Raw genomic sequence first — 14,126 nt, 5'->3', positions numbered from 1 at the left:
AGACTAAACAATCCCAGTTCCCTCAGCCTCTCCTCATAAGTCATGTGCTCCAGACCCCTAATCATTTTTGTTGCCCTCTGCTGGACTCTTTCCAATTTTTCCACATCCTTCTTGTAGTGTGGGGCCCAAAACTGGACACAGTATTCCAGATGAGGCCTCACCAATGTCGAATAAAGGGGAACGATCACGTTCCTCGATCTGCTGGCAATGCCCCTACTTATACAGCCCAAAATGCAGTTAGCCTTCTTGGCAACAAGAGCACACTGTTGACTCATATCCAGCTTCTCGTCCACTGTGACCCCTAGGTCCTTTTCTGCAGAACTGCTACCTAGTCTGTAGCAGTGCATGGGATTCTTCCGTCCTAAGTGCAGGACTCTGCACTTGTGCTTGTTGAACCTCATCAGGTTTTTTTTGGCCCAATCCTCTAATTTGTCTAGGTCCCTCTGTATCCGATCCCTACCCTCTAGTGTATCTACCACGCCTCCTACTTTAGTGTCATCTGCAAACTTGCTGAGAGTGCAGACCACACCATCCTCCAGATCATTAATAAAGATATTAAACAAAACCGGCCCCAGGACCGACCCTTGGGGCACTCCGCTTGAAACCGGCTGCCAACTAGACATGGAGCCATTGATCACTACCCGTTGAGCCCGACGATCTAGTCAGCTTTCTATCCACCTTATAGTCCATTCATCCAGCCCATACTTCTTTAACTTGGCGGCAAGAATACTGTGGGAGACCGTACCAAAAGCTTTGCTAAAGTCAAGGAATAACACGTCCACTGCTTTCCCCTCATCCAGAGAGCCAGTTATCTCATCATAGAAGGCAATTAGGTTAGTCAGGCACGACTTCCCCTTCGTGAATCCATGCTGACTGTTCCTGATCACTTTCCTCTCCTCTAAATGTTTCATAATTGATTCCTTGAGGACCTGCTCCATGATTTTTCCAGGGACTGAGGTGAGGCTGACTGGCCTGTAGTTCCCTGGATCCTCCTTCTTCCCTTTTTTAAAGATGGGCACTACATTAGCCTTTTTCCAGTCATCCGGGACCTCTCCCGATCGCCATGAGTTTTCAAAAATAATGGCTAATGGCTCTGCAATCTCACCCGCCAACTCCTTTAGCACCCTCGGATGCAGCGCATCCGGCCCCATGGACTTGTGCACGTCCAGTTTTTCTAAATAGTCCCGAACCACTTCTTTCTCCACAGAGGGCTGGTCACCTTCTCCCCATGCTGTACTGCCCAGTGCAGCAATCTGGGAGCTGACCTTGTTCGTGAAGACAGAGGCAAAAAAATCATTGAGTACATTAGCTTTTTCCACATCCTCGGTCACTAGGTTGCCTCCATGAGGCTAAAAGAGCATGCCTGGTAGAGGGCACTGAGATCACAGCATACTATGAAAACATATTAGTCTGGATGACAAATTCACTTTGGTAACACAAAGGTGAGAGTCCCAGGCACTTACATGAGTTCATAATTCCTCCGAATTGTTTCTGGAATGTTTGGCTTCGTAACGCGGACCGCCTGGAAAGACAACGAATAGAAGGTAGACAAACAGCCAACACGCCGCGAGCAACCAAAACACTGGCAACAAAAGTGTGGGACTTAAAATTGGGCCAAAGGTAATTAGTTGCCTCAAGGAACTCAACATGGAGTGTAGTTGGTAGAGCAGTTTTCCAGAAATGACGTACAGCTCTCCATCCCTGCCCAGCACTGCACACCCAAACTCGTAAGCATTTCTGTACCAGATGTGACTGTCCTCCCCATGACCAGCACCTTGTACAGCCCAGGTGGGACCCTGATTACCTGTATAATGAGTCCAGGAGCCATGGTGGTCAGGTCCTGCTGCAAAGCCAGTTTAAGGTTTTCATCAATCTGATCTGATATCAAAAAAGTGAGACATGGTTAAAGAACACACAAGGCATTTGGCTCTCAGATCATCTGTGGAGTTATTCAGGATAGGCTTTGATTTAGCACTCTTGGAAACGAAACACAAGTTGAGGTTAGATACACACAGGCTACACATCCCATAGGGGAAATCAAGAGACACCTGTGTGTGTGTGCGCGCACTTTTTTTTTCCCTAATAAAATCCCAATCTTGAGCCAGGTCCTGAAGCCGTTCAGTAAATCAGGTTTGATTTAAATGCTCAGGCTGAACACAAGCAAAACAAGATGGTATCACAAGCAAGATGCAAGACCAGACAAAACTGGCAGTGAAACCAAAATACCGTAATTGGTGTGGGGTGGGTGGTCTGTCATGATGGTGAACTTGCACCAACAATATCTTGAAAAAAAGGGGATTTACAAACTCCTGCAACCTTCCACAGCTCCAGTAATATACCTTTGGGATTTATGGACCCGGGAGGTATTCTCAGAATCCACATTACTGGGAATAAATGGACAATTACTCAGGCAACTGGCAGTATCTCAAGGGATAACTCGGATTGGATCCTTATCCACTGTGCCTACCACTCAGAAGCACAGGGCACATCTGACTGACAAATTCAGAACCAGGGAAGGAATATTATTCCAGGACATCATATCACCAGGGACCTCGAGGGTCTTGCACCTTTCTCTGAGCACTGAGCCGGTGTCATGTTACAAGATCAGGTGGGTGTACACTGCTTGGCAAGTTTCCTGCAGTGTCCGGAGTCCTCAAGCAACAGGGGATCTGGATCCTTCCTGACCTCTATTTCTGGGTTAGAGGAACTCAGGGATGCCACAAGCCTCCAGTGAGTACTCACAGGAAATGCTCACAAGCATGGTGTGTGTGCAAGTAAATTCTGAGCTATTTTAACCAATGTCCACCAATGTTATCATTCCAAACGGGTCCTGGAGCAGTCCCAGTAATTTAAAACCTGGCCTAGCCAGGCCTTGATCTACCCGGGCTGAATGTGTACCAGCAAGAGACAGAACGAGAGAAAGGTGAAAGGTCACATTTGCTAGTTTAATAGGCTGGACACATTTTCATCAGCAAATCCACTTGGCTCAGTGGGTAGGAATTAACTTCAGTGTAGCTGGAGAATTTCAAAAGGAAATAAAGAATTCAAAGCCCTGCTGCAATGAAAGCTCCAAGGAAGGTTGTATGTTCCATTGGGGCCTGCTGAGAAATGCAACAGGAAAATAAAAAATTAACAGCCCTGAAAGTGATCCAGGCTCACTCCCTCTGTTATTAGCCTTGTCCCTGTTTGGGTGTCTGGAATTCACATTCAAAACACAGTTCAGCCAGGAGTTTAGGAAACAGCTGTTATCAGTTTCCTGCACCTGCCTCCAGATGTGGAGGCAGGGAATCATGACATAGGTCTGTATTCAATGGGCTGCACCCCATTTCTAACTCCTCAGCCAAAAAACATCCTGCTCAGACAGAAACATTTAAGAAACAGGAGTGCATATAAATTTACACAGACTCTTCCTTCAGTGCAAATCAGTTTACTTTAGTCTCTTTTTAGCTACTGTCGTCAGCAGCCGCTGATGTCATCTGGAGACATCTATGGGTGAAGAATGAATATACTTTCTGAAAATTCCCCTCCTGTTTCTCTATAGAACCAAGTCCCAATGCTATATTTTGTAGCAGTGCACGGTCAAAACAGGGCTCTCTCAGTGCCTTAAAAAATGCAGTTCAGATACAGTAGTTAATGATTAGCTTCCTATCACACAGCCGATAGGAAGAACAGATCATGGAGTCTCAAGGACGAACATGCAGGGTGTCTGTGCAAATGCCACACAGTGAGATTGGGCTCCAGCTTGAGATAAGTATTGCAAAGACATTCTCACAATTTCAAAAGAAAAATGCATCCTGAGAATAATCAGGTTCTCCTAGTCTCTGCACAATCTAGTTTTAAGATGACCTGCAGTCTAGAATGGAGGAGCATCTGTCCCATCCTGAGAGATTCCCCTATTCTCGAACACCACATGGCATCCCTAGGTAGTATGGTAATAGCTGCTTTAGTAGAACCGAGATATAAACTTACCATACAGCATTTTGCTTGCCCTGAATGAGTAACATTTCTTGACAGGCGACCAAGCTCTCGTTTATATTTTTTGTGATTGGGCTGGTAAATTTCCCATGACTATTTTGCAAGGGTTAGCTAAACAGAACATCTACCTGATGAAGCTTCCACACCTTCGCTAGGACAATCAGCTGATAGGCATTATAGATATTTTGTTTGTGACCAGGATTGGTTCAGTTTAATTATAGTTACACATTCCTTATACTTCTGGAGGTAGTGTAAGTACGTGTATGTGTAGGTACGTGTAACTAGAACTAATAAAACTGAACCAACCCTGGTCACGAACAGAACAGCTACTGGAGTGATCTCATCAGAATCCCATCAGTTATGCAGAGGGGCCTAAAGGAGGCTCTGATTGTGTACTACTAGATTTTATGTGGTAGCAGCAGAAAACCTTGCTGAAGCAACAGTAGATGTTGTTAGGTTCGGGTGAATGTGACAATTCATCTGTAAAGGTTAGTGACCCAGGGCAGAGATGGGGCTCACCAAACAGCTCAATGTAGACTTCCTGAAGAGTATGAACACTGCAGAACTGGTTCAGCTCATGGTGAATCTTGTTGAAGATGAGTGCTTTGTCATAGTCTGCTGTGTAGTTCTTCACTATGTCATACACTGGTGAGAAAGAAAGGTTTGCATTAGGAGACTAGCGTGGTGGTGGTCTCGAGTCGGGCTCCACCTGGGATACATGCAATGGGAGCCTGACACATCTGTACTAGTCACTGGGGGCAACTCACTGCCAATGCCTGGAGCCTTGCCACTAGCGAATGAACAAAATGGAAAGAAGATCTCTGCACTGCAGAAGCGCACTTTGTTCATTTATTTTGACAGGGAAGGTTTAATTATTGATGCTAATACTTCATAATGTACTAACCAATGTTCTGTCATATGCTTTGTAAACATAATGAAGTCTTAGTAACACCAGACCTTTCTACAACATCTGCTATTAAATCTTTGCTGAGAAGCGGTAAGACAAGGATTATGTGTCTGAACAATACGATATGTGGATTAGTGAATTTGGGCACATACATAGCAATTTGTGAGACTCTCAGAGCAGGAAAAAGCCCCCAGGCCCAAAGCTGTACATGGATTTACTTTTAATCAATGGGACCTAAAACGGTCTGGTTCTGTCCCACTCACCAGGAATTTTTGTGATCCCACCAGTGTATTCACAAGCAGAGAGGTTTGCCCTGATGTTCTTGGCCAATGTATCCCCTCATTCCACTCTTTTCCAACATGCTAGATGGCTGTTGCACGCCACCCCAGAGGTGGCTGCATTTCAGTGGGACTCTATACATCAGTTTGTGACATATTTTGAGTGAGAGGTGCTCAGATCACTTAATCTGTGTCTCACATGTCAATCCTCTGATCGTATTCTGTACCCCTTTCTCCCACCCTTTGCCTATTTAGATTGTTAGCGCTTCATGACAGTGCCTAGCACACCACCACTGGGATTTATAGGGGCTACTATGATGTAAATAATAATCATCTGATAGGCATTATAGATATTACAATGAAAGGTACTAGAAAAATGAGTGTATCAGTGGTAGTAAGTAATACGAACATGTCAGTGAGAATAAAACACAGAGAAATATATAAAAAAAAATAGTAAAACTGGTTCTGTGTCTTTTAAGTTTAAACTTAATTTTAAATTTTAAGTGTTTACGCCCAAAGAGCAGAGGGCTTTAAAGGGGACACTGCTGAATTTCTATGGCTCTTCTGGCCTCCAAAATCCAACACTGCACAAGCAGATATGATTTCTCAACCCTATGCTGCATTAGCAGGAACATAAGGAGCTTTCAGAAGGCAAAAGCCGTGCTAATGCTCAGATGTGACTGACAGTCCTTCATACTGTAGCCGTGCAGACTCATCGGCAGAGATAACTCACCAGCACCTTGGATCAGGAAATTCACCACCTCGATCCTGTCAAAATAAATCATCACTCCCCCACTGTGAAAGGAAAAGAAAAATCAAAGGAGGATGTAACATTCAAGTGTAACATTCAGAACTAAATAAAGCTGTTCAGGGATACAGCCAGGGTCTGGGGTGGGTGTAAGATGTATGGAGTACTGGCTCTTCTAGAACAAGCCACTGCTTATCCATAATTATTCAGCACTTAAAGGAGACTAGGATGGGGCGGCAGAGAACAGAGCTCCCAGCAACACAACCCTGCATCTGAACCCATTCATAAAAGCAAATTCTTATTTCACAATTTGCTAGAGGCTGATCATGCAACTGCCACATTGGTCCCTCCTGATGTTGTCTGTCATGGAGACAACACCCTCTAGTGGACTGAAAGGGACACTTCACAACCTTTGTATCAGTAATTCACAGTGGTGGGCCTGCACTTACAGCAAATCCAAGTGGAAGGTTTCGGGGGAACCCCAAGAACAATGGCCCAGTTTACTCTGGATTTAGCTACGTGTAAGCTAGGAATAATGGGTTCTAGTTTGGGAGGAGCAGGTCTAGTGGTTAGAGTGCACCGGGGTCTCTGGACTCCTGAATCCTTTCCTTAGTTCTTTGACTCTCTTGACACTTCACATGAGTCACTTAAACTCTTTGTGCCTTTATTTTCCCACTGGCAAAATGGGGATAAAACCTGCTTCACAGAGAGCATGTGAGGCTCAGGATTTTAGAACCATGGAGAGATGGTGCTACGTAAAGGATTAGACAGGGAAAGGGCTCTGAAGCCAATCGTAATGCAGTCTAACCTCACTTGAAATTTAAGTAGGCCAAGAATCAGGCCATGGAGACCAAGGTCCCCTCTCAAGCCTAGAGACAAGAGCAGTCACACCCATGAGGACATTCATGCCCTGGAGAGGGTAGGGTATTTGCACCTCCACCTTCCCCAGGGCAGCACTGTGGGAAGCCAGAGTCAGCTTCTACCTGACACTCTGCAGAAGCCCCACCAGCTGAGGCTGCAGAGTGGAGGCTCTAAAACAGCACATTCCCTGCCTGCCCTGTCCATGGCCCTGCTCCAGTCAGCACAACACAATTTTCAGGCTTGATGAGCTAATATAGGCTATCAGTAGAGGGAAGCTGTAGTCACCACAACCTATACCCTGATTGACTTTCTGCTACTGGGAGCCTTACATCCTGGTTTATGCCAGCAGAAGTCTTTTTTTTGCCAGGGATGAATCAAATCAGTAGACTTTAAGAGAACTGTAAAGTTATAGGAAGTTCTCTCTCGTTGTTACTATTAAACAGTCGCATTATTTACGGTATGTTATTCTGAAGTGGTGTAACACTAAGAGCAGAGTGTTATTATTTTCATACTAAGAACAAACTAAAACACACCAAACATGCAGCTACAATAAAGCAACAAATGTTAAGGTATGTTGGAGCTTCCTGAAAACATAGGATCCAATTCAGGGGCAGGTCACGAAAGCATCTGACCAGCCTGCTAACAGGAACAAAGGGCAAAGTACATTCAAGTACTGCAAGCTATGATTCAGCATGGGAAGAAACGAAGAAGAAAAACTGGTGTAACTTGATTGCTGTGCCAGATGATGGTCTGACATCTCACCTGGTACCACAAGGAACATTTTTCACCTCATCTGTCTGCAATGTAGTCTGGAGAGAGAGAGAACAAAGATCCAGTTAAGAGCCAGCCTGCTTACAGTACAAGAGTTATGTAGTTCCTTTGTTTTTCAGCAGCTTTCCTGCCATCTTACAGAGTATCATCTCTCCGGTTCCTCATTATATCACCCCTTTGTCCTGGAATAGCCTGGGGAACTGCAAAAGCTAGAACTAAATCTGCTTCTATTGATTCTTCCACCATTTGCTGTCCAGTGCTTGTCAGCTCTAGGGATAAACCTGAAAACCACTTGTCCAAAGGTTGCTCAACAGAAAGAATGCATCACTGCATAACTCTCTGAGTGCGTTTGCCAGTGATCTAGCCTGCAAGTTTACTGGACAGGTTCCAAGTCCCTACTTCAGAATGTTTATTCCCCTGCTTGAAAGAAAAACTGGGGAAAAGAAAGATGTACAATCTCAAGAGAAAGATAATGGGGAAAAAAACCAGAAAGTTCTGAGCAGGACTGGGGCAACTCCAGTGATGCAAACCTTGCAGCAGTCTGTTATATCTACCTGAGGTTGGAGTAGGAGGAACTACAAAAAGGGAGAATGTAATGCAAAAGTCTATTTACAGTGCAGGGTCTCTATGTCCCTTTCTGCTCTGGGGGAAAATGGCCCCATGCAGAGGTCCAAAACAAGCCTTATGTACCCACGGGGCTTTAAGTGGTACATAACCCTTGCACTGGTCCTCTGCACATAGGCCATTTTCACCCTTTTTGTAGGTAGAGTCTGACCAACTCCCACCGACTTCAGTGAACACTGCATCAGGCTCATACTGAGCATAAGGGAATTTCCCTCTCCTGCCTAGATTCTCCTCTGGGAGGTTCCTGAAAGTGTCATCATCAGTCTTGTGCTAGCAACATCACAGGCTGTTTCCCTGGAAAAGATTGTGATGTCCCAAATGCAGCATTTTCTGACCAATTTGGTGGGAAAACACTAATGTAAGCAGACAAATGCAAAAATACCTGCACAGATTTGTAGGAGGTTATAAAGGGGAGCATAAGGTGGAAGCCAGGTCCACTGGTGGAAGTCAGCAATGCGCCACCTCTGCAGGAGAAGAAACAAAGAAGAATGGTACACAGTTTATTCCCAAGTATCCGCAGACACTTTGACTATAGGAAGGCACGGAAGCATTAAAGATTAGATGCACTGTCAGTTTATTTATCTTTTCAATCTTGTCACTTCCAAACACAGACAAATATCTGCAAATATATGTGTATTTGTCATCTGTGCTTGGACACTTTTCTCCTTTAATTTAAGTCCTTGATACAGTTTGTGTACCCTGAATTCACAACATACTGAAGACATTTTAGATAATGAGCAAATATTAGGTTTACGCCACAGCTCAAAGAGCCGAGAAGCGCTAAAACCATACAAGCTCTTCCTGTCTTTTATAAGAAAGGAAAAGTTGTTCTCTGTGGTTGTGGGGGGTTGGTTTTGCTCTGTCACAAGTCACATTCAATTGCCAGTTAGGATATGAAAAGTCACCAGCTAGCGAAGAGTCAGACACACAGCATTATGATTCTGGATTTCAAAACCTTTTCAAAGTTATGATCAAAACATGAGAAAAGCACCATAGCAATTAACAAACCCTAATGACACAAATAACCCAAAGCAGCTGGAGAGCCTGCTAGTCTCAGAAAACAAATGGAGACGGACTAAATATATTTTAAGACTAAACAGTTGAAAATCAGTGCCATGGGATTTGGACCTTTCACCTCCAGGTCACCAGTTCAAATCCAGCCTAGGTTGATAGTAATCAAAAGTTGTTACCATCCAACAGCTGTTCAGTAGCCTATGTGGAATGGGTTGGTGGGAGGTCCCTCAATCCAGTCCCCAATGGACCGGTGTCCACATCACAAAAACATGCCAGTACATTTGTCACTAATCGGCCCCCTTGTTGGCAGGTTCAGCAGTGGTGCAAAGGGTTGAATAAGCCATGGTGGCTGAATTACTTTTTGTCACATATAGAGATGGTCCCTTTAGGTCAGGGCACGTCTATTAGCAGGGAAGTTGGCGCTGCCAATGCTGTATCTTATCTGAGGATGAACAGAGGACTTAAATCCTCATGGCTGTCAGGTCTGCACCTTTCACCAACATCACTCACTCCATAGTCAGTCCCTCCTTCACCTGCCAGCCAGCCAAGACCATAACTTGAACTTCTGTTTCTCTCCTAACACAGCTGATATCATCACAAGCACCTGAAGCAGAGCAGAGAGCTGCAATCCTTATTTCAATATCTGGGTTATGGGGTGTCATCAACTCTTCTGGGGAAAACACAGAAGCTCTAACTCAGACTTTACATCCAGGTGAAGGAGGATGAGTCACAAGATATTTCGTACTAAAGTGGAATTACTGATAATTTTTAAGACTGCCTCAGTGTCTTCTGTTATCAATCTGGGACCACAAACTACGTCTTTCCCCAACTCCACCCCCCTTTGACAGAATATTGGCATCTGATGGGGAAGCCATTGGATAGTGGTTTCAAAATACTGTGAACCCAAACAATATTCCAGATGCATGTCTTACCTATAATAAACGCCAATATGTCCTTCTTCAATTTTGTGTACTGCAGAGAAGAGAGTTGCAGCCAGAAAACTAACAGACAGCGCTGCTATCGCACCTAGTTGGGCCATCCCTGAGAGCTCAGCCTGGGGAAAGGGAACGTAGAGCACATGAGATCAGAGACTGAGGCAAACTGAGAAATATTTAATTAAATGTACTTAGCCTAATACTAACACTGGATCTAATAATAACTATCCTTCCAGCAGAGGATCTCAAAGTGCGTCACAAAAATTAAGCCCCTCAGGTATTCCCGGGAGGTTGGTTTTACTACCATTTTATAAATAGGGAAACTGAGGCAGCGAACTCACATACCTGTTGTCACAGAGTGAATCTGTAGTAGAGCTGGGAACTGAACTCAGAAGTCCTGACTCCAACTCTCCTGCTCTAGCCACTGGACAACATCTCAGCTCTCTCTCTCTTTTTGTTTAGATTTACTAAAATATTAGTTTTAAGATATCCCCTACCAGTGCACTTGGGGTATAGTTAAAGGAACCAGAAAGCCAAGAGTCTAGTACAACCTCCACCTCACATTATTAGTGTAGGTATCTGATTCTCCAGTCTCCACAGAGTTTACAGCTGTTTTGCTATAGTAACAACATGCACAAGTGGACTAGAAGATTCTTGGTGCACACAGTTTGTTTGATGTGAGCACATTAACTCCAGGAGTTACACATGCCCCTCAACAGGAGAGGTGGCCTCTTGCCTCAAATTACACAGGCTGCCGAATGAAGCAGCGAGTGCAGCTCTGCCACTATCATTGTGACCTGCACCCACAGAATGGTAATTGCATGTTATTTCCCAACAAACCATTCTTTACTATTTGTAAATGTCAGGAAGAGCACACATGGAAGTGCATATGATCTTAAGGAAAGGTTCTTTAGACAGAACCGTAAATCCTTAGATGTCATACAAAAAGCACCACGACTCTTTCCTTTCCTGGGGAAGGCTTTGAGCCATGCTATAGACATGGGGCATAATTCATAACCACAAACACAAGGACAAAGGTATTGGCCTATTAAGTAGCTCATACCCTCAGGCATTAAAAGGAACCCTAATACCCAATCCAAGCTGCTGTCACCTCCTTCCCTCCCCTCCCAGCCGCACTGTTCCCTACCTACTCAGTCTTTGGTCTTGGGCTAGATTATAAATTACACTGGGGAAGGGACCTTCCCTTCTCTGCCTTTTCACCTGTGCGGTGCCTGCCTGACAGGGGGCTGTACAATTTCTAAGACTGCCTGAGTGTCTTCTGTTACCAATCTGGGACCACAAACCACTGCCTGCCCCTGGGGATGGAGCAGCCACAAGGGAAACCTCAGACAGCGAACTCCAGGAGGAGCTGTGCTCACATGAGCCTTCCCCCGTGGGGGCTGAGACCCCGGGGGCAGTGAGCCCTGAGGAGAAAGTGGGCACCGGTCCCAGCCTTGGGGGCAGCGGCGGGGGGCTGGAGAGAGAGAGTCCAGCCAGGTGTGGAGGGGCGCTGCAAAGGGAGGGGGTCCGTGGGGCCGGAGGGGTCCCCTAAGAATGAGTGGGAGCCGGGCTGGGTTGGCGGGTGGCGCTGTGGGACAGGGAGCCGGGATCCCAAGGGTGGGTGGGGGCCGGGGTAGGCCCTGGGGCGGGAGGGGGACGGGACAGCCCCTCGGGGAGCAAGGGGGGGTTGGCCCGGCGGGGCGGGGGCCGGAACCTCGCCCGGAGGAGGTGGGAGGGAGGGAGGGAGGGTTCCCGCACTCACCGCCTGCTGCAGCAACTTCCAGGTGTCGCCGCGGTGACACTGCTACATACCATCATCACTGCGCGCCGCCCCCGGCCCCGCGAGCCTGCAGTTCCAGCGGCGGCTCCGCCAGGGGGAGCCAGAGACTCACTCCCGCCTGCGTGGAGTCCGTGCCTGCCTGCCAATGCTGGGGAGGGCGCCTGGGTCCTGTTCCTGGCTCCCACACCGACCCTCCGTGCAGCCCCCGGACTCCTGGGTCCTATTCCTGGCTCCCACACCGACCCACCGTGCAGCTCTGGACTCCTGGGTCCTTTTCCTGGCTCCCACACTGACCCACCGTGTAGCCCAGACTCCTGGGCCCTATTCTGTGCTCCCACACCGATTCACTATGTAGCCCCAGACTCCTGTGTCCTTTTCCTGGCTCTGATGCTTACTTGCTGTGTGGCCATCAGTTTGCCATGATCTAGGGTTACCAGACAGCAACTGTGAAAAATCGGGACATGGGTGTGTGTGGGGGTGGTGGTAATAGGAGCCTATATAAGAAAAAGACCTCAAAATCGGGACTGTCCCTATAAAATCGGGACATCTGGTCACTCTTCCATGGTCCTATGCCAGGGGGTTCAAAATGTCAGGGAGGGAGGGATGGGCAGGAGCAGACTAAAGAGACCTTTGCCCTGCAAAGGGGCTAGCAGCAATGGGGGGGAGTTAGATAGTTGGACAGGGGGCAGTGCCGGAGAAGCCTTTATCCCACAGTGAGGCTGAGACGGATACATTTCTATTCTACCTGCCTTAATTTTCCCTCTGCATGGGAAAGATTTCAGCAAGTTTCTTTGGAAATCAAAAACTCCTGAACTCCACCTGACTGACACTAATCCAATGTCAATCTCAAGCTGCGAAGTGGCTGTTAGATCATGTCACAAATTCTTTGCCTCTCTGATTCCTGGTTTGACAAATCTGTAGGTGATTTAAAAAATCTGTTCCCTATTCAGATGCACGTTTGGCCAGACTGAGGCGTAATAATAAGAAAAGTGACAGACCATGCAAAAATATATTAAGTCTTCAGCATCCATAATTGTTGAAGGGGATTTAAGAAATATAGAAAAGACATATAAAATGTCAATAAAGGAGAATAATTTGATCTTTACACTTGATAGATCTCCCAGGATATATATAACAAACCTGTCAGAAGAATTCAGCACCATTTAGAAATAAGGAATGAAATATCTGCAATATTTGTCAATTCACATTTTACAGCTCTTAAATAAGTGCAAAGGGGCACCTGGGATGAAATATGCCCTGGATTAGATTTTTTAAACGCTTGCGCAGATTTAAGGCCTTGATAAAATGTATTAAATCTTTAAAGGTTTTAATGAATCTAGTATGTGTTTCATAAATCAAGAACTGCTGTCTAGCCGCCTCTTGGTTTAATAAGAGTAAACTAGGAAATTGCTCTGAGCTGAAACAAAATACATATAATATTTAGAAGTAATAGATTTTTAAACGCAGGGTGTTTTTTGGCTCACCAATGGGGTTTTGCTTCATAACGCTCAAGCTATATGGTTACTCTAAATGGGAAACCATCTGTGGCCACGTGTTTAACAGTATCAAGATGTGAACTAGCACAAAGGTAAATATTACTTGTAATAATCCTGGGGGGAAAAAAAGCCAAGAAATCATTATTTTTAGACCCGGGGCCAGGAACATGAGGTGCTGTCTGTGCTGCCGCTCTCTCTGGTTTTTAACAGCAGAGGCTTTTTTATATTAACAAATGGTTTACTACATCCACTTCTCTCTAGTGCTTGAAAACCTTTTTTTCCTCTCCTCCTCCACCCATCTTCCCTGGCCTGGTGAAGGGGAGCCCATATACAAATATTTTGCAGGTTTTACTGCAAAGTTAATTGAGACATGTTTGAAAGTCTTTGAAATATTCTTGTTAACGCCATTGTCTCCAGCCTGTCTGCAGTAGGAAGACCAGGAAAGTCTCTCCCCTTTTAATAAAGGTGCAATATTTTATTTCATTACCTTCCTCCTGGCCCTTTACAAGCCCTGGCTACAAAAGCATAAAAGGGAAAGACTGATAATGGATTAGAACAGGTGGACAAACATCGTGTTAAAAGTGAGCTGGCTCTTTGTCCATTGTCTTCAAGGAAACCAAACATTCTTTGCTCTTTGTGTACAAAAGCTTGTGGTGTTGTTAAGCTCTGCAGGAGACAAATCTGTGGCCCCCATAAAGTGCTGTGTAAAAGTCTGTCTAACCTCATTAACTGTCACA

General features: G+C 45.6%; 1 protein-coding gene across 2 annotated transcripts; it reads right to left on the bottom strand.

Annotated features, from left to right (window-relative positions):
* Window positions 1-1,428: 1,428 nt before the first annotated feature.
* On the bottom strand, window positions 1,429-11,962 carry ERLIN2 (ER lipid raft associated 2). 2 transcript variants are annotated; one of them, XM_034761953.1, is made up of 8 exons: window positions 11,876-11,962; window positions 10,111-10,232; window positions 8,547-8,628; window positions 7,532-7,578; window positions 5,894-5,955; window positions 4,495-4,620; window positions 1,805-1,878; window positions 1,429-1,522 (listed from the first exon to the last, which is right to left on the bottom strand). In XM_034761953.1, the coding sequence occupies exons 2-8, from the start codon at window positions 10,215-10,217 to the stop codon at window positions 1,460-1,462; spliced, it is 561 nt and encodes a 186-aa protein (XP_034617844.1). In that variant the 5' UTR covers window positions 10,218-10,232; window positions 11,876-11,962; the 3' UTR covers window positions 1,429-1,459. The 2 variants fall into 2 exon arrangements, with proteins under 2 accessions (XP_034617844.1, XP_034617845.1); XM_034761954.1 differs by lacking the exon at window positions 11,876-11,962 and adding an exon at window positions 11,261-11,449.
* Between the last annotated feature and the right edge of the window lie 2,164 nt (window positions 11,963-14,126).

Source organism: Trachemys scripta, chromosome 2 (genome assembly GCF_013100865.1).
Source record: "Trachemys scripta elegans isolate TJP31775 chromosome 2, CAS_Tse_1.0, whole genome shotgun sequence".
NCBI classification, from domain to species: Eukaryota; Metazoa; Chordata; order Testudines; family Emydidae; genus Trachemys; species Trachemys scripta.
The sequence above is the reverse complement of the archived record's forward strand: the minus strand, read 5'-3'. Positions and strand labels throughout refer to the sequence as shown.